This window comes from Dasypus novemcinctus, chromosome 15 (assembly GCF_030445035.2).
Source record: "Dasypus novemcinctus isolate mDasNov1 chromosome 15, mDasNov1.1.hap2, whole genome shotgun sequence".
NCBI classification, from domain to species: Eukaryota; Metazoa; Chordata; class Mammalia; order Cingulata; family Dasypodidae; genus Dasypus; species Dasypus novemcinctus.
In genome coordinates, this window is record NC_080687.1 from 23,588,452 (window position 1) to 23,608,499 (window position 20,048).

At 42.5% G+C, this 20,048-nt stretch overlaps 1 protein-coding gene across 2 annotated transcripts in view; it reads right to left on the reverse strand.

Moving 5' to 3' along the window:
• COL4A2 (collagen type IV alpha 2 chain) overlaps nt 1–20,048 on the reverse strand; it is a 218,523-nt gene that overhangs the window by 18,822 nt on the left and 179,653 nt on the right. For both annotated transcript variants that reach the window (XM_058276427.1, XM_004447021.5), the window contains exons 28-36: nt 19,210–19,317; nt 16,198–16,419; nt 11,621–11,782; nt 9,276–9,446; nt 8,291–8,434; nt 5,410–5,532; nt 4,871–5,052; nt 2,539–2,602; nt 2,310–2,384 (exon numbers count right to left, since the gene is read on the reverse strand). In XM_058276427.1, the coding sequence (XP_058132410.1) occupies nt 2,310–2,384; nt 2,539–2,602; nt 4,871–5,052; nt 5,410–5,532; nt 8,291–8,434; nt 9,276–9,446; nt 11,621–11,782; nt 16,198–16,419; nt 19,210–19,317 (1,251 nt within the window). The remainder of the gene's footprint in view (nt 1–2,309; nt 2,385–2,538; nt 2,603–4,870; nt 5,053–5,409; nt 5,533–8,290; nt 8,435–9,275; nt 9,447–11,620; nt 11,783–16,197; nt 16,420–19,209; nt 19,318–20,048) is intronic.

Consider the following 20,048-nt stretch of genomic DNA (forward strand, 5'->3'; position numbering starts at 1 on the left):
ATTTCTCCCTCTGAGCCTGTCATAGCCACCTCCAGGATGGTACCCAATGCACCTCACCTTGTCTTCACGCCCTTGAATAGTCCCTTCCAACACTGAATAGGGCTGAACTTTGTAACCGATGAGATGGTACCAAAAGGATGGCATAAAACTTCAAGGGGAGGGCCACCAAATTACTTATTGGTTTCATTATGTCCTCCTCCTTGGATCACTCCCACTGGAGGAAACCAGCTGCCATGTTATGAGGACACTATGGAGAGGTCCAAGTGGCAAGGAATTCAAGCCTCCTGCTAATAGCCAAGTGAGTGAGCCACCTTGGAAAGAGATCCTTCAGCCCTGGTAAAACCTTCAGATGGTGCAGCCCTGGCTGGCATGACTGTCATCTCATGAGAGATCTCGAGTCAGAACCACCCTGCCCCCTACTTCCTGATCTACAGAAACTGTATGAGATAATGCATGCTTATGGATGTTTTAAGCCAATGTGTTTTGGGGTACTTTGTTAAGCAGCACAGCTAATTAATGCAAAGCCCATATCAGTGATTTTTCAAGGTGCCATGTGAAAGCTGAATGCTCTTGAGGAATTTGTTAAACATGCAGATGCTTGAGTCTCTACCCTAGAAGTGATTTAGTAGGTTTGGAATAGGGCCAGGATCTGCTTTTTAAAGAAGTGCCTCAGGGCATTCTCTGATGGCCACTGGGCAGACTTTGAGAAACACTGCCATCGTATTCGGGCCAACGTTGGTGTCAAGTGTTTTGGTTTTTTTTTGTTACATAGTATAAGTTATGGACAGCTTCAGACCTGACCTGAATCCCACATACTCACTATTGTTCAGTGCCTCCTGTGAGGATGTTGCTGCACTTAGAAAAATACTCTTAATGTTTTCGTGGTCTTGAAGAAAAATCACTTAAGAAGTTGTGTTTGTTTTCTATTGATTGTTTTAGTCCTTTAAAATCTGCTCCAAACCACTGTTTACCCAATGTATCTTGAGAATGAGCCTGAACCCCCAGCCATGCAATGCCGCCTTGCGTCTGGGAATTTCTCTGATCTAGGAAAATGCTCCTTGGTCCACAGCATCTGCTACACAGGGCAAGGTTCTGAGGCTGACCTCACTTCTGCACACCTCGATGTCTTGGTGAAAATGAAATGTCCTCAAGGGCAGCTGACATAACGGTCACCACCATTCTGCCCCATGGCACCTGGTGATAGAGTATCCTGGTGATGGATGTGATGGGAGTCACCACTCTTTCTAGACTGATGGTTTAATAGAACATAAACTTTCAAAGTATAACAATAAAAATAATTCTTGGGGATGGGTAGCCTCACATCTCCGACCTGTTTTCAGATGAACAAATGAAGTCATCGTTAATGACATGGTTGGGAAAGATGAGCTCACATTTTTGTTTTTATAAACCAAACTGTCAAAGTAATTACTTAGGATGGGAGACTGACTGGCCAAGAGGCAGATGGTTCAGCAGATCAGGAAATAAATCAGTCAGGAGACCATAGATAAAAACCACAGATTTACTCAGAAAGTCTAGTAAATGAGAGGGCCTACCTTAAGTGATATTTCTATGTCCACTGCTGGACTGAACACCCCCTTTCCCTTTAATTTCTAGATAAAAAGCTAGATCCAGCTCCTTACTGGTCAACCACGGGGAAAAACTCTTTCCTTCTCACCAGGGCCATCCTTCGAAGGATTTGGGGTTATGCAGGGCCTTCCCAGGATAAAATCCCCAGAAAGGAGCCACGTATCACAGGCCGCTTGGGATACCACAAAGGAAGAAATGTTGAATTTGAACTTCAGTGATGTTCAGAAAAAAGGAGTAATAGGATGTGCCACACGAGGCTCCTTCACCAGGCTCAGGGTAGCTGCCTCTGCTGCCTTATTCAAGAGGTGGGCTTGACTCCCACACCTCTTTTGTCCAGACCCTTTACTGTTTACAAGAAGTTTCAGTCATTAAATCACTTGCTTTTTGTCCTAGGCTGTGTCCCAGTAGCCAAAGCTCTGGTTTATTTTTTTTTATAAGGTACATTTTATGGGCTGCAGCTGCTCCCTTCCTTCAAATGTTGATTCTGGCTATTTTCTCTTTGAGAAAGACAGAGATTTCCTGACTTTAGATTTAATTTAATTAATAATTCCAGAATTTTTCTTGCTCCTTGGACTTGAAGACATCAAATCAGTCACTATACAATCATTTGTAGAATTTATCAAATATTAGTTCATTTGGCAAGCCAGGCTTATAAGTGATGAGAGAGACAAGGGAGCAGGGCTACCGCTGAAGAGGAAAAAATGAAGAACAAAGTTATGTACCTGGTGTTCCGGCGATGCCCCGTTCCCCCTTCAGGCCAGGGCTTCCTGGTAAGTCTATAGTGTCCCCAATATCACCTAGTACATGCAAAAAACATGGTTGAAAACAGGTCTTCTGTTTAATAAGAATAATTTGCTTCAAAATACCAGCAGCATCTCAGCATGTGTCAACACGTGCCCAGAAAGCCCTGAATTGTGGAAGTTTTATTTTTACTGTAAGAACCATACTCACCAAAATCCCCTGTTGGTCCAATCCCACCGTAAAGGCCTGCTCTCCCTGGAGCACCCTTGTCACCCTAGAATAATGTCAAACATGAAGCCATCTTAGAAGACAGTTAAGGAAATGAGCCTGCCATTTTGAACGGTGAGTGTATCTACCTATTCATTATGTTAAAGACAACACTCAAGGGTTGTGATGTTGTCATTTTGCAGAAAACTGCTAAACTTCTTCAGCTCACTATGATAGGTGGTTTGCTTATCTTTTGTTCCTACTTAACTATAAAGTGATAAAAATGAGATGTTATTTCTGAGGGGTTGATAATATCAGTGATGATGGTGGGGATAATCATAAAAGCAGATGTTGATTGCATCCTGAGGCTATAGGCTTTGTACAGGTGAACTTGTTTGATCCCACTTCAAGAGTTTTACATGTTGAACTCATTTATCTCATGACAACCCTATGGGGTAGGTTCTATTATTTCACATTTGACAGATGAGGAAACTGAGGCTCAGAAAGATTAAGTAATTTGCTCAAGATCATACCCCAACTAGTAAATGCCAGAAAGGCAATATCAGTTTGGGCTGCCTGATTCCAGAACCTGCTCTCTGTATTATGAAAGTGACATGCCTATGCACTCCTATTAGTGGAAAGAGTGAGCTTCCACCAAAACAATGTTTGTTACTAATAATGAGATTGGAAATCTGTCTGGATCACTCTGTGATTTTCTTGGAAACCATGGTACTCTTCTTTACAATAGCTTTCCCCACAGAGAGTGTGTGGAAGTTCTGGTCCACCTTGACCCCACTGGTTGCTACTTAAACTCTGCTAGGGTTTAAATCTTTAAGTTATTAAAGTAGCTCCATTTTGTGAGAGGAGTGGGGCGATGTGCCACAGTCTGCATCCTTATTTAGACATCTTTTTCTTTTTAAAAATTTACTTTATTGACACATAACTTACATAAAGTATACTCACCCTAAATAATACAGCTTAATGAATATTTACTCATGTACCACCCAGAAAAAGATAATATTTTCAGCCCTCCAGAAAGTTCCTTCATGACCTTTCCTGGTCAATAACCCTGCCCCCAAGAAGCCACTCTTCTGATGTATCTCTACCAGATAGTTTTGTCAGTTCTAAATCTTCACATAAATAGAATCATATCAAGTGAACGTTTTTGTTCCTGGTTTATTTCATTCAACATTCATTCATTCATTCATGTTGTTTTAACAACAATTTTCTTTTTATTACTCTTTGTGAGTCCATTGTATGCATGTGACACATTTAGTTGTCCTTTCTCCTGTTGATAAGACATTTGGGCTGTTTCCCAGTTTTGGCCTCTTATGGGTAAAGCTGCTAGGTACATGGTCAGACATGTCTTTTGGAAGTAATATGCACCGTTCTTTCTTTTTACCTTTATAAAGTGACCTTTTTACCTTATAGTGACCTGAGGAGCTGCACCCACGCCTGTTTATGGGATCCTTTGGTTTTAGGGATTGGTGGGAAGAAGAGAACCTGCTGAGGAACTCTGAGGAATGTTAAGCTAGTCAAACAGGTCAGGCAAACCCGGGCCTTCTGCTGAAGGTGACAGCAAGGTGGCCAGAGCTTCTGATCTGCTGGAATGTGGACATCAGCAATGAGCCAGTTATATGCTGAAGAGGGTATGATCCCTTTAAATGAAAGGCTAGACCTGTTCCATAAAAGTACAACTTACGCACAGTTACTCTGTCCCATATAAAGTGTCTATACTGTTCTCGGTAAAACTTAAAGGTAGATACTAACTTCATTTTACAGATAAGGAAACAGGTGTGGAGAGGTGAGTGGCCTGCCCGGGGTCAGTATTTGCCACTATAAGCATTACAACTTGCAGCCTGGCACATAACAAGTGCTTAAAAACATCTGGTGAAAGAAGAAATGAATAAATGGCAGCTCCAGGATCTGAATCAAGGGTGTCTGACTTTAAGTCCATGCTGATTCAGGGATGGGCACTCAGACCTGAGGTCACATATCTGCTCAAGTCCAGAGATCTGATCTCTAGAAATTGAAGTTTCATTCTCCTAAGACCCCCATGAAAAAACATGCAGCAGTTTTCTTCTTAGATTGTGGGAGACACTCCGCAATGGCCAGCGGCAGCTTGGATGGACATTCAATTCACCATCAGGGGCTGCTGCACACACTGTATTTCCTTAGACTTACCCATGGGTCCAGTAAAGCTGCAGAGCTCTGACTCTGAACCTCCTGACTCCTCTTATACCAGTAAATGCTGGGCCAGAGCACTTTCATCCATAAGCAAATGGTAGAGGACCTCACAAGAATGAGTTGAGCAAAGGAAAAGATACCAACTCACCCTACTTCCTGTGAATCCTGGGAATCCTATAATTCCGGGGGGCCCAGGCACACCGGGGAATCCTGGTATACCAGGTGTGCCAGGGAAGCCGATGTCTCCTTTTAGTCCTTTGATGTGGCCAGGCCTTCCAGGTAACCCAGGTATCCCTGACAGTCCAGGAACCCCTGGCATTCCTTGGATACCTGTAAGAAAACCCTGGCTGTGTAAAGGCCTGGTGAGGGTGCAGCACCCTGCCCTCCCGCAGCTTTCTATTTTGCACTCCAAGTCGATTTTGCAGTCCCAAATGCTGCAAGTCTTAAAGAGGCCAAGTGGAGCTTGGCATCAATGAGTAACTTGTTAGCCCACTTTTGGAGATATCAGGATGCCAGAAGACTTAAAACACAACTTAGATCTGGCACAAACACAAGGGTGCTTCTGGGAGGGGAACTGCTGCTCAGAGTGAGGGAGAGGTGGGTACAGGGCTAGGGGTGGAGGAGGGAGGGGGCCCCTGCAGGCCTGATGGCTCAGGCTTCGCCCTGAGCCTGAGGATGATGCCTCACCTTTTAAGCCCAGGTAGCCTTTCAATCCCATTGGTCCTTCGTCACCCTTTTCCCCTTTCATGTCTTTCATTCCTGGCAGGATGAGGGGAGGTGGTCCTGGGAGGCCGGGTTCCCCTCGGTTGCCTTGAAGGGAACAGAACACAGTCATTTTCCTTGAGCTCCCGACTATGGGGAAGAAGCCAGATGGAGAAGGCCTCACAGCCTCTGCTGCTCACCTTCAAAGCTAGAGCCCTGAGAGACTGAGCCACTGGCGACGTACCACCCCCTCACTGGGAAGCCTACAAGCTGAAGACAAAGCTCTCTGAGAGAGACAAGTGAGTAGGGGAAATACTTATTTTCTTTTCCCTTCTTTTTCCTTCCCTCATGCCTCCCTCTCTCTCTTCTCTAAACAGGTAGATTGGGACATGGTTCCATGGTTGTGTGGGACCATATCATTGAGTATAATGAGTCTGCCAGGATAATGCAGTGTAGGGAGTGTGATGAGACAATATGGATGGGAACCACCAAAGCAAGAATGGTTTCCAGATGGTATTTCATGAAAGTATATTATTCTTTTTAAAACGTTTTTACTCTGAGATAGAAATCAGATTTGATCACATGAAGGAAAGCTCCAAAGAAGGAAGGCTGCTAGTTCATTTCTCTTCCTTTAAACATCTTGTTTATTCATGCCCAGATGAGCCTCAGAATTCATGAAGAGTCGATCTGAACTGGGCAGGTAAAAGCAATAAGCTGGAGGAATGTGGTGAGGGAGATCCTTGGTGAGCTTCTAGGGACTTAAGAAATGGGAGGAAGGGTGCTGGGGAATCAGGCAGCTGAGGGCCAGTCACCCTGGAATTGTGTGTTCTGGGAATCTATCTTCACTGGATGTGAGGGCAGCTGGTAGGTGAAATCTGGCTGAATGAAAAGAATTTGGTTTCATTCATCAAACATTTATTGAGCAGATAGTGGTAGGCTAATTATTGGGGGGATCAAAAAAAAAAAAAAAAGAATTCTCCCTGCCCTTGGGAAGCTCACATTTTAGTGGAAAGACAGACACCCAAATGTTTAACTCAAGTAAAAGTCGTAATGGAGCTAAAAACAATATGGTATAGGAGCCAAGGGTGATTTCATTTTTAAATTTAATTTAAAAAAGATTTTGCTCAAAGGTCTGAAACTCTAAGTTACCACAAAGGTATTTTTTAAAATGCAAGTGTAAGTCAAAAGCTTGGAAAAAACCTTCAACTTTCTATTTTGTTAAGAATTTGAATATGTTCTAACTCTTTGGGGTGTAAGTAAGGTTTTTTTTTGGAAACAGTTTTATTGAGATATAACCCGTATACCATAAAACTTACCCATTTGAAGAGCACAATTCAACGGTTTTCTGGTGTATTCACAGTTGTGAATTTAACTTGAAAACATTTTTATCACCCCCAAAAGAAACCCTTGCCCTTAGCAGTCCTGCCCCAATGCTACTCTAGCCCTCGTCCTTAGCAACCACTACTTGACTTTTTGTCTCCACAGATTTGCCTACTCTGGAAATTTCATATACAAGCCTACTTTGTTTTATTGTGCTTCTTTTATTGAACTTTGCAAATATTGCATTTTTTACAAATTGAAGATTTGGGGAGCCCTGCATGGACCAAGAACCCTGCTTGGAGCAAGTCTATTGGTGCCATGTCTCCAACAGCATGTGCTCACTTCATGTCTCTCTATCACATTTTAATTAAGGTATGTACATTATGTTTTAGACGTAATGTTATTGCACACTTAAAAGACTACAGTATAGGGTGAACATAACTTTTATATGCACTGGGAAACAAATTCATGTGACTTGCTTTATTGCAATATTCACTTTGTTGCAGTGGTCTGGAACCAAACCCACAATATCTCCAAAGTGTGCCTATAACTGCTGTCATACAGTATGTGGTGTCATGGTTTCAAGGTCAGTCCATGTTACAGCATATATCAGTACTTCATTTGTTTTTATTATAGGATAATCCAGTATATGGATGTACCACATTTTATTTATCCATTCATCATTTGGTTAGAAGTTTGGGTTGTGCCTCCTTTTTGACTCTTGTGAATAATTCTGCTATGAACATTCATGCATACGTTTTTGTGGACACATGGTTTTATTTCTCTTGGGTATATACCTAGGAGTGGAATTGCTGGGTCCGAGGGTGACTCTATGTTCAACCTTTTCAGGAACTGATAGAAACTATTTTCCACAGTGGCTATACCATTTTATATTCCCACTGGCAATGTATGAGAGTTCCAATTTCTTCACATCGTTGCCATCACTTATTATTAGTAATCACATTTTTAGAGACCACTGCAATACTTTGAGAACACAAATGTCTGAACAAAAGTCATTGCAAATGTTGCTCGTTAGTAGTAAGCTCGGTGAACGGGGAGCTTCGCATTTGGGGTTTTGAGATGCCTACCCACATCTGGGCTTCTACCAGCCTCATTCTCTTCTATTGTAATTTCTTTTGCATGATATTTTATTCTATCTTTCCACCTGGGATACTTTGTCCTCCTTTGCCCAACTGAGGTCTCCTCTTTAGAATTTACCATCCTATATTTTTTACTTGGCTTCAACTCTTTATGCTTATCATGGTTGAATGTGTTTTTTATGCCATATTTGGTTATTAATGCTGCTTTCATCTGCATTTTCAATAGTTTCTTTTGGTTAGGATTAGTCCCGTATTATACCACCAATGTGTTGAGCCAGAGATGAAAACTTCTATTTTTTGTTAGTTTAGTTCCTTTTTTTAAAAATCAGCTTTAGCTTTAGGGTTCTTGGATTTGATGGATTCTCAAAGATTCATCCTAAATAGCATTATACCACTGTGAAAATGAGACTTAACCACCATAAAGGAGATGAAAGAGGTGGGTCTACCTTTTACACCTCGTTCACCAGCCAGACCCTTCAGACCAGGAAGTCCAAAAATTCCAGCTTCTCCTTTGATTCCTGGAAGCCCAGGTCTTCCTTTCTGCCCAAGCATGCCTTGGAAACCATCCATACCAGGCGAACCTCTATCCCCTTTGAGGGAGAGAGAAAAACGTTAGGTACGAATAAAATGGGCAGGATATTTCAAACTCAATCATATATAACATTTCATCTTGTGTGAGAAGAAGCTAAGATTCTTAACCTCAAATGAGGACTTTCGAGGATACCACCGGCTAAGTGAACTGGTCTGTGGACCAACACATAGACAGAGGGCTACAGAGTTACCCTGCTTTTAGGCCGGCCAGTGGAGACAAGACACTGGCAAATCAGAGAGGTCAGGCAGAGAGCCTATGAGGAAAATTTGAAGGTCACGTAGTTTCACGGGCCCACCAGGAAGAAGTCAGAAAGGGGCACTAGAAAGTTATGTGACATTAAGACTGCACCCAGCATAGAAGCCAAAGGATCACTGGCGAGATTTATCAGTGTCTCCACCATTTTCCATTTTCCAAGGGGCAGAGCACTCTGCTTCTAGATAAATTGTTCTAAGTTTCTATGTGTGCAAATAAACCCATCTTGGTGATTAACCATTTTTCTTTGTTTTAGTTTTGTATTCACCAGACAGCCTGCTGATCTGAATCTGGTCTCCTGAATGGGCCGCTCCCTGTGTGGATAGTAAGTCCTGTCTCTCAGGCAGGAGCAGTCCTTTTTGGTAAATTGTCACTTTAAGGCTCTTCAGTCATGCCTGAGTCCAAGAAGCATTAGTGGTTTTCCCAGAGTCTGACAGCCACCTGGGTGAGGGAGTCCCTAGGAATCTACAGATACAGACTAACCTCATGGCAGCTGATGGAGCTTTCCCCGAAGAACTACCCCACATAGCTTAACCAGCCCATCACTTTGTTCCAGATTGTTCTAATTGGCGTTGTTGCACAGTTACCTTTTCGTCCAGGGACACCAGGCATTCCAGTCATTCCTTTAAATCCAGCACTTCCTGGATGACCTTTCTCACCCAATAAGCCAGGGTCCCCTCTGTCACCAGAGACACCTTTCATCCCCACAGGGCCAGGGACACCTGTGTCACCTGGAGTTCCTCTCTCTCCAGGCAGACCTGTCCGAAATAGGAGAAAGGGGGCAAGAAAAGGATGAATAAATACACACAGAGGCGAAGTGTCTTACCATACCTTAAGTCATCGGTGACAAAAAATTTTGGGAAGAAAAATGAAAAAATATAAATATAGAGGTGAATTTTAAAAGTCTGACCAGAATATGCAAAAAGCCTGCAGGTCTGGCTTTTCTAAAGGTCTTTATTCAAGTTGGAGGCTAACCTGTGGTATGTAAGCCAACCATGACTTGTGAGAGGAATGTGACTTTCTTCACCCGTCCCCTCTTGCCTTTAAACCCAGGAGCAAACGTAGAATGATGAAAAGATAGGGCAGGGGCAGCTGGGCGTTGCTAATCCTAAGCCTAGACTTAGCCCCTGAGGTTATGCCTGCCTGTCCTGGACATCCACTGCCTCTGCTCCTGGAGATTAAGTGCTAGGTGGGGCAGGGGGCGGGGTGTCTCCCCAATGCACCTGCCACTTCAGCTCCTCCTAACTCTTTTCCTTCCCCTGTGCCCCCCGCACTTATCTTCATTTTTATGATGGAAATAGCTGCCCAGCTCACACCTATCCTCCGGCTGCTCCCCACTCCAAGTCTTCCCACACAGTGAGTTTCTGACATGCTTTCTTAATACACTCCTCTGTTCCAAACTGTCAAGGGTTCTCCTTTGCTTAGGGCGAGCAAACTACTTAACTTGACATTCAATGCCATCTAAACTTTGGCCCCAGTCTCCCTATCCAGACCACCACTCCTCTTCTCAGATGACACTCCTCTTCTCAGATGACAGCTTTCCTTGGGCATCCTGCCTTTGCATGCTAGGCGCCTCTCCTAGGGGGCCCTGATCCGACCCATTTTTCCAGGTATGGTGCCAGTCTCATTCCTTCCAAAACTGTCCCAGCCTGCTCAGCTTCTCTGCTTCCCTTGAAATGCTCAGGCACTCTTGGTCTGGGTCATTGTTTTGGTCTGGGTCATGCCTTTTTGTGTGTGCTATTTTCTCTCCAATGAAAATGGAAGCAAGCACCTCTAAGACCGGGTTTTCACATGGTTCTTACTATGCACCACATGACGCTTTGGGCTCAGTTCATATTTGGTTAACTGAGAACTGAGAAGGCCCTCAGAATAGTGAAATAGAAAGGATCAAGTCTCTTGCCCAGGAATTTTTGTTACCCTGGAAAACCATGGGCCCTCAGGTGCTCCACCCTAGACTACCCCAAGTTTTTAGAGACAGTTTAGGACACTCATGGGGGTCCAGGGGCCCATGTGATTGGAAGCATGCTGGTTTTTCTTTTTCCTGGTTTATCGGTGGTACAGAGATTCCCTGGTACAGACTGACAGTGGTTCTGGAAGATGCTGCCATTGGACTATGGCAAAATGAGAAAATTTAAGGGATGCTTACACGTTTTTTAAAAGCTAAATTTCTTCAATTTAAATGACTGTCTTTTATTGAGTAGTTGTTCCTACTTTTTAATATTACAGTGTCCTTTTATAACATGATGGTGAAATAGGCAACACTATTACTTGGCTAAAGAAAGGCTGGAAGACCTTTACTGATGACCCCAAACCATGTTGAAAATGTCCTGGTCCCTGAATTCCAGAAGTCTGGGGACCACTGCTATGTCGAGTGTGCTGGGAAAGCTTTCGGAGGGGAGGGGACTCTGTGCCCAGGTCTCAGACTTTTCAGTGCCTCCTTTGCCACCCACTCTTAGCCTCTGTGCGATGCACTGGGCCTCTTAGCAGGGAGGCTCCAGCTGCCAGATGGTCTCCAGTTCCATCTCCTGGCATTCTCCACTGCCACCCGCCCCGCCTTCACATTTTTCCTGAAACTAGGTGTCTTCCTTTTGGTCTCCAAACTCATTTGACTTTCAGGAAACAAATATTAACACCTCTTCACCAGCCTTTCTGGGACTCCTATGCTCTGCTGCAGAATGGTGATTTTGAACTTTTTCTCTATTGAAGTCTTACCTAAATGCCAATATACAGAACAGATGCAAATCTATTTAAACCTTCTCAGGCTATTTCTCAAGCTGTTTAAATCTTCCTTTACTGGGGAGTATATATCCTATTTTTGGAATCCCTGCAGCTCACAGGGGAGGATTCCTTAGAGCATGGTTTAAGGTGGTGCTAGCTCAGTCATCAGCAGTGAGTGGGCACTGGAGCCCTTGATGGGAGGCTAGATTCTCACCTTCAAAGCCGGGCGCACCTGGCGGCCCCAAGGGCCCTTCTTGGCCAGGATTTCCGGGAAACCCATGCTGACCGGGAGGCCCGGGCAGTCCTGGTTGGCCAGAAGGCCCTGGGAAGCCTGGCTGACCCTTCAGTCCTGGCATCCCGGGCATGCCTTGGCTTCCTGCAGGAATCAGAGACGAGAGCTGTGAGGCCAATGCCATGCAGTTGATTACCAACATCTACTCCCTTATGTTCATTATATAAAAATAATATATATTTTTCTGGATGGTAGAAAACCTGCAAAATGCAAAGAAGTATAAAGGAGAAAATCAACGTAACTCATACTATTGACCAGAGATAATTACCTAACATCTTATTTTATTTCCTTCCTTTTTTCTGGACATATAAAAATAGGCTTCGAAACACATATTTGTAGAATTTTTGCACTCCAAGTACAATTTTAACTCTTTTTTTTTCATGTGACACAATATGTTGAGCATTGCCTCTAATTTAAAAATATTCTTTGCAAAAAATATTTTAAATGACTATATCATTTTCATTTAGTTTTTTGGATATGGATGCATTTATTTTTCTTTCTCCATGTTTTCTTTTTTGTCTAAACAAAAACCTGGTAAGTCTGATGGGTGAAAAATAGTATACCAGCTATACTAGTTTGGATGTTTCTGATTACTAGATATGTTCTTTTCTCCTAGTTTTTAATGATATTTTTGCTCTTTGTTTACAATTTGGGAATTTTGATATTTTTCTTAAAGATTTTAGTGTTCCTCATATATATTATAAATTTTACCCAAGTTTGCTGCTCAAGATTTTAAATTCGTTTTTGACATGTAGATTAACATTCGCAAGCTCATTTTATGTATTTTGTGCATGCTTGTGTATTTGTGTGTGTGTGTCTGAAAGAAAGAGAGAGAGAGAGATTTCTTTCCTTGATATTACATGTAGAATATCCTTCCATACTCAGAGGTCAGGTAACTATGAGCATATATTTTCTAGTTTCTCCATAATTTAGTATTTTTTTTAAAGCACTAACTGCCTAGACCACCTTATTTTAAGGCATTTCCCTGTTTCTTCTAGGAATTTAGAGTTTGTAATAGTTATCAAATAATAGTAGAATGACCAACCCCTGGCATTTGTACAATGTTTCTACATTGGTTTTCAGATACTTTGTCTAATTTTATCTTTATAACTATCTTTCTTACTTTCTTTTTTTAAAAATTATTTTTAGTAAGTACCAGGGATCAAACTCAGGACCTCATTCATGAGAAGCAGGTGCTCAGCCACTAAGCTACATGTACTTCCCAATGACAGGTGGTTTTTTTATTTGTTTGTCTTTAGGAGGTACTGGGGATTGGACCTAGGACTTCAGAAGTTTTGCAGGGCTGTCCTGAAAGGGGTGGGGGTGGGAGGGAGACAAATGGGAAAATGGAAAATGGAGGGGATGGGGCATTCACAAAGGGACTCAATCAGTCTTTGATCAACCCAGAACCAGAAGTCGGGCTTTCTGACTCTCAATCTTGTGATCCAGTTATCTAATTAGGTAAATGGGCATTTGTGAAATGAGCAGAGAGCAGCTTCTAAGCAGAAGGCTAAGAAGGAGATTCTTTGAGATGCATGAATGCATATATTCTCCCATACTCCAGTTTTACTGTCTGAAATGAGGACACTTATTTTTTGGCTTTCTATCTTTAGCGTTTACAGCTCTAGGGAAAAATATGATTGCTAGTGGGTGCTAATGGCCTTGCAAGGGTAGGTAGGCAGTGCTGGGGGCTATAAAGTTTTAATAAGTGAAGTCAGGGCTCTTGCAGCAGATACTGCTATTCATCAACAAGAGCAGCCATGGAGGAGTTGATTGATAGATACAAGTTAACACTCCTAACCAAGTTAAGATCATGGGTGAACAGAGAGAAATGAGCAAGTAAGATAAGCAGATAAGGCCAATGGGATTAAGGACTGAATGAATGTCTGTTTCTGGAGTGTTCTCTCTAATAGACTAGTCAGTGGGTAGGATGGGCTGTGGAATAAATTAGTGTGAAAATGACTACTGCTTTAAAAAAAAAACAGACATTAGGGTACTTTATTTTCTCAGTTGACTATTGTGATTACTGCTCAGGAGCTGAATATTTTAGGTCAATTTCCATTGAATGAAAAAGGAACTACCAAAAAAAAAAAAAATCCAGCCTCCCTTGAGTTAAATAAAATATAATCTGTGGGCCTGCATCACTACTTTATTCAGAAAGAGTTGCTCAGAGATAACAGGGTGTATCATTTCTATGGTTTTTTTTTTCTTTTCTTTTTTTCCCAAAGTCAAGCCAGAAGCAGGATTCCTAGTGACATTGATGAGTGTTTTGGTAAAAGGTGTCACTCTCAATGTGAGGCAGTTTCTCAGGAGTTTTGATGCTTTGAAAAGTTAGAACTTCTAAAAAACAGAATATTCTGCCTAAACAAGGTTTAGGAAACTTGCCATAAAGGCGATAATTAAAGTAGTGGCGACCTTAATAAAGTATCTAAATTAAACCTGCTATAATTTTTATTTTTATGCTTAAACGTTTTGAAGCCTGAAGGAAATAAGTTAAAAAAAAAAATCTACCAGAAGTTCACTTACATAAAAATAGCTAGGGGCACAGTTTTTACAGTTGGATTGCAAAACAGATTGATCATGGAAACGCTGACACAAGTGAGTGCCTGCTCTGCCTTGCTTTTTATTAGTGCTGCAAGTCACTGATTTAAATAACCATGAGGCAAGGCTAAAGCAGAGAACATTTTCTTTTCCGTGCTACCAATTCCTCAACCACTAGAGATAACGGCAGATTTCTACTTTATATTTTATAATTGATCTAGAACCAGTAAAGCTGGCAAGGGCAGCCCCCAGGAGGCTTAGCATAAAATCCCCATTGCCTTGGGGATCTTACCGAACGACCTTCACCACCTGGCTTGGTCCTGGGCAGGGTGGCGTAGGGGTGTGTACCTGTGTATGTGTGGGGGTGCGTGTGTGAGGGTGCATGTGTGCGTGTGCTTGCCCGCTCTACCCCTGTTGGGCTCATTTCTGTTCTTTCTTTGGGCCTTCTCCCAGCCTCTCAGACACTGGAGACCCTCTCCCTGGGCCGCTGGGTGGTTCTGTCTGGAAGTATCAACAGCTGTAGGTGCTGATCCAAATCCTCCTCAAAGCCCACCTGCCCTGGGTCTCCCTCCCCTCAAAGCATGGCTAAGAAACTGACCAGCAAAACCCAAAACAAAGGCATGCTCATGAGCCTAATGAGTCCATCTGCCAGTTGCGAATTATACTTAATCAGAGGCTGAATAGCTTCAGCTGAAGGCTGTCTGACAAAGGGGTCTCATGGAAAGACAGGAAGGGATAGGAGCCTCCTGCCACCACAGATAAAGCCTCCGTTCCCCCTGGGGCTAGGGTGCAGGGACTGATGATAGTTCCTAAAGTCAGTAGATAAAGTCACAAGGGGTTTACCCTTCTTTCTCATTTTTGATTTGGAATAGCAAATGGATGACACTTCCTATATTTCAATGAGCTAGCAATCTCCAGTATGTGATTTACTGAACATAAATCCTTAGTACTCTGTAACACAATCTTTCACTAAAGTGAAGGGGTTTGGAGTTCTCACAGCTAATTTTGTGTAAATTGGATCAGATGTAAAGCAGCCTTATGCCACCATCACTCATCAGTTAGTGGTCATCCTACTTTGCTAAACATAAACTGATAGCCTTGTAAACAAAATGTTCACATTTTTAAAGCCAATCAATTAAATTACATTCCCAATTATTCCTATTTACTTTTTTTTTCCCTAAGATTTTATTTATTTATTTATTTCTTCCCCCTCCCTCTCTGTGCCCATTTGCTCTGTGTTCTTCTGTGTCTGCTTGTATTCTCACGAGGCAGCTGTGAACTGATCCTGGGACCTTCTGGAGTGGGAGAGAGCCAATCATTCTCTAGTGCTACCTTGGCTCCCTAGTCCGTTGCATCTCTTATTATCTCTCCTCTGTGTTTCTTTTTGTTAAGTCATCTTGCTGGGCCAGCTCTCTGCGTGGGCTAGCACTCCTGCACAGGGCAGCACTCTGCATGCGCCAGCTTGCCTTCACCAGGAGGCCCTGGGTATCGAACCCTGGACCTCCTATATGGTAGGTGGGAGCCCAACTGCTTGAGCCACATCTGCTCCCCTCTATTTTCCTTATTATCTGGAGACTAAGCATGGCCATACCCATCTTTTCTTCATTCCAACTGTAAAATCCTGTTGAGAAAAGCAGCAAGTCTTCCATGGTGATTTACAAGCAACTTGAGAACAGAGTACATTCATTTACTTATTTTTGTAAAAGGTTAATTAAATGGCTGTTCCTTTACTGGCTGTGGAAAGTAAACACAGGATCACTGATATTACCATGAATACATTCTAAGGGAATATTGGAACTCAATGGAGGAAAGAATAAGCGAGACTAGTTATCATATAGTATTGTTGATTCTTACCACATTCTCCAGAAGGAATTTCAGAGGAGCCCTTGGGAGTCACAGTTCTAGCAGGAGAGGCAGGACTGGACCCCGCTGCTCTCCTTCCTGAAATGATGACTTACCTCTGAATCCAGGAGAGCCTCTCTCTCCAGGAAGGCCTTTCAGCCCTGGGGATCCAGGCAGTCCAGCATCACCACGGGGTCCGGGCTGGGCTCCCAGGACTTCTCCAGGAAGTCCTCTGTCACCTGCTGGCCCCACAGATCCTGGTAGGCCCGTGGAACCTGGGTGTCCATCTGGGCCAGGGAGGCCTACTGCACCTTTTGAGCCTCGGGGCCCCACGAAACCTAAAAGGAAACATAGGTCATGACCACAGCTCCAGTTCAGCATGATGCTATTCTAAGAGAACTGCAAGGCTTTGCAAAGAGGGTCTTCAGAATGTTTTAGTAATATTTGGGCTACAGGCCCTGGTTCTGTGACCTATCTTAGAAGCCACCTCTCTTACAATGTTGTTCTTCCGTCCATCAGATTTCTTCTGCTTCCCTCCTCCATCAGACCACTAGCCCAAAATTTTGGCTAAGGTCGACAAGGTGCTTAGAACTAACTGCTCCTTAAGTGTACAGCCACATAATTCATGGCTTCCAGGATTTGAAAATAATCACAAAAGAATAACTTTTGTGGGACCTTCTAGGTTCTATCTTCAAGTGAGCATAGAGTTCTGTAATAAAGATTAGAGAGTGACAACAACCAGAGCAATCGGAGCCCAAATTCTGCTTCCCTTGAATTCTCTCCCTGGTAACAGCTGCCTGACCGGCCAGCACTGTGGCTACACTTTGCAGAGGAATTGATACTCATCTGTTGTCTGCACTGTGAAAACCGCCAACCACCAAGTATTTGGCGGGAGAGATGGTGACTGTCATGTGCTTGACAAATTATGCACTTTGTTGATGGGAATGGGTCAAATTATCTCATCATGTTACTTCCCCTTCCACTGCACTGATGTGACCTCAGATTGAACTCCAAGTGCTGACAGTCATGCATTTGTTCAGAAGGAAAGGCTTTGTGGTATGCAAGGGGAGAGAACCCTGAAACTATGAGAGTAATGCTCTAAGATAATTAGATGTGAAAGGATTAAAATGACAAAAGGCTCTATACTTTACCTGTGGGACATGGGAAAGAAGGAATTTTCCACCCATTTTGTGTTGGGTAGCTAACAAAAAAAGATTCAATAAACAGGACCTTGGGCCTTTCCTAGGATTGTAAAGCACTAGCTAGGCCCGGGAACTGGAAGATAGATGAATAGGTACACGAATGTTTGACACAGAACAAAAGATCTGCACTTAAACTGAGTATTAAGTAGTTTTGCATTTCAGAGATTTAATGATGTGATTAACTGACACAATGAAGACATGGTTTTCATGGAAATGTTAAAAACATTTAATTTGTAATAATTCTAAGTGGGAAACTGTGGACTTAAATTCACATAGGTGGATGATATATCTGGAATAGACTTTCTTTTTTTTCTGGAATTTTTGAAGTTGGATATTTTATTTTCTTCTGCATGTGGTGATAGAAGTACAGGATATTTAAGTACCATAAAAGCAGTGTGCATTTCAAAAATTGCTTCTCTCCAATGCAGGGTTCTTATCAGTCCCTTGATAAAACACAGAAAGCATACTTATCAATTTCACAAGTCAGGGAGAGATGCGGAGACAATCACCTCCATCACGCAAGATAAATATTGTCAGGAATGGATGCACAGTTCTACACTTGGTTAAAATCACCACCCAAGGATGATCCGATGATCCAAGAAGGGGGAAGAGGTGGCATTCAGTTACTGTTTGCTGAAAATATTTGCTAAGTGACTAAAGCTGAGGACACAACAGTCCCATTGTTCTGTGTGGCATCTGGACATGCCAAGTGTTTTACTCAGTATCTGGATCCCAGCTTGAAAGGAAAGCTGACAAGCTAAAAGGCAGTCAGAAAAAGATGATCAGAATTCTGAGGGCCTGGAAATTATGTCATAAAGAGAAAGTTTGCATTCCTGAGATAAGTTCTGCCTGGACTTGGGAGATCTATGGGGAGCTATGGCCACTTTCTATTATTGTGCCTGAGGCGTGGCCATGAAGAAGTAGACTTACATGGCTCCACGACTAACCAAGTGAGAACTTACTGGGAGAGAGATTTCATTCCAACCAAGGACGAATTTTCTAGCAGTTAAAGGGGTTCAATGTTTCACAAGTCATAGGTTATATACGATTCCAGTGGAAGATATAAGAACACCTAGCCAGGATCCCCTGGAAGGATGGTTGCAATGGGTGGTGAGATGGTTTTAGGGACTTCTAAGATTTCATTTAGGTAATACAATTCCACAATGTGTGAGCCTCTGCAAAGAAAGTGATTTGCTGCTGCTGCAATCACAGTTCTATTTATAACCACAAATGGATACTTGTGTTGGGGGACAGTGAGCTACACTAGAGAATCTGCTGACTCACAAGCATGTGCTCCCTATTTTTTACCCCAACTCATTACTGGAAACACATTCACTTTTCTCCATATATAGTTAAAAGTCTTAAGCTCTTTTAGGCACTAAATGGCTTCCATATTTGCTGTGTCAAAATACAGATGGAATTGTTAGAACTGTTTGCCCAGAGAACTGGAAATTGAATTTCCCAGCTGGAAACTGAAGAGTGAGAAAGCAATGCAGAGACAGGAAAATCATGGATGTTCTTTGGAAAACACTTAGTGATTGATCAGCCAGCTATGAACTGAGGAAGAAAGGCTATCTTATCTGTACTGATAATAGCCTTAGAAAAGATGAACATTATGCCACTCTGTTTAAGATCCCGCAGGGGAAAAGAAAATCTTTCTGTATTATCTGGAACACCTATGTTACCTCTTTTTTTAAACTGTAAGATCTATAGGTATGTTCTCTAAAAATCCAATAGTTGCTAAAACACAGTAATAGTAATGAAAAAGTAAAACAATTTAAATTTCCCATGAACCAGTACAAAAGTTGTCATGAAATATTTGTTGAAATAGTTCCTAAGTGTTAAAAGATAATAGAGCCGGGCATTCCTGATCACAGGTCATTTTCCAAATCTAAGAGACTGGATGGGGGTTCACCCCTGACTTACCTGGGGGTCCTGGAAATCCTTCTCGACCTGGATCTCCTGGGAAACCCTTGAGCCCTGGAGGTCCATCAGCTCCTGAGAATCCTGGTACCCCTCTGACGCCTTTGGCTCCTAAATAACCCAAATGAGCCACAAAACAAGTCAGATTCCCATAAGGAAACCCCACTAGTGGATAATCAAACTCTGCTCCTAACCTAATGAAGTCCTCTAATGAAACTAGGAAATGATGAGGCTGGGGGATGTCAAAACAGAACCTTTAGGATTACAGAATGATTTTCAGTCATTAAAAACCATGCTTAAAAACAATATGAAATATTAAGTTTCTACAGTATATGAACTAATGGCTTAGGGTCTGGGGTCAGAATGCCTGCCTCTACCTCTACTATCTTTGTGACCTTGAACAAGTTATGTAACTGCTCTGTGCCTTAGTTTCCTCATCTGTAAAATGGAGAAAATAACACTAACATCATGAGGTATCGTGAGAATTAAATGAGAAAACTCTTGTCAAGCATTTGAACAGTATTGAACACATAGTGTGAGCTAAAAATAAGTGTTTTTATAATTAAAAGTTTGGTGTTCTCACTAATCCTACCAAACTGAACTTCCATGCTTTTTTATTCATGCTCCCAGCTTTTCCTCAGGAAGGGGATGCTGTATGACAAACTCACCCTTCCCTCCTTGGAAAGCGGTTGTATGGATGGCGAGGAAGAGGGTAGGGTATGAAGCACGCAAGAGGTTCAAATCTATTTGGGAATTCCTGTCTATGAAGTATAAAATAATCAGCCTTGGCAGGGTGATGGCCTGGAGGGCACAGAAACATAGACCCTGATTTCTGAGCCTAC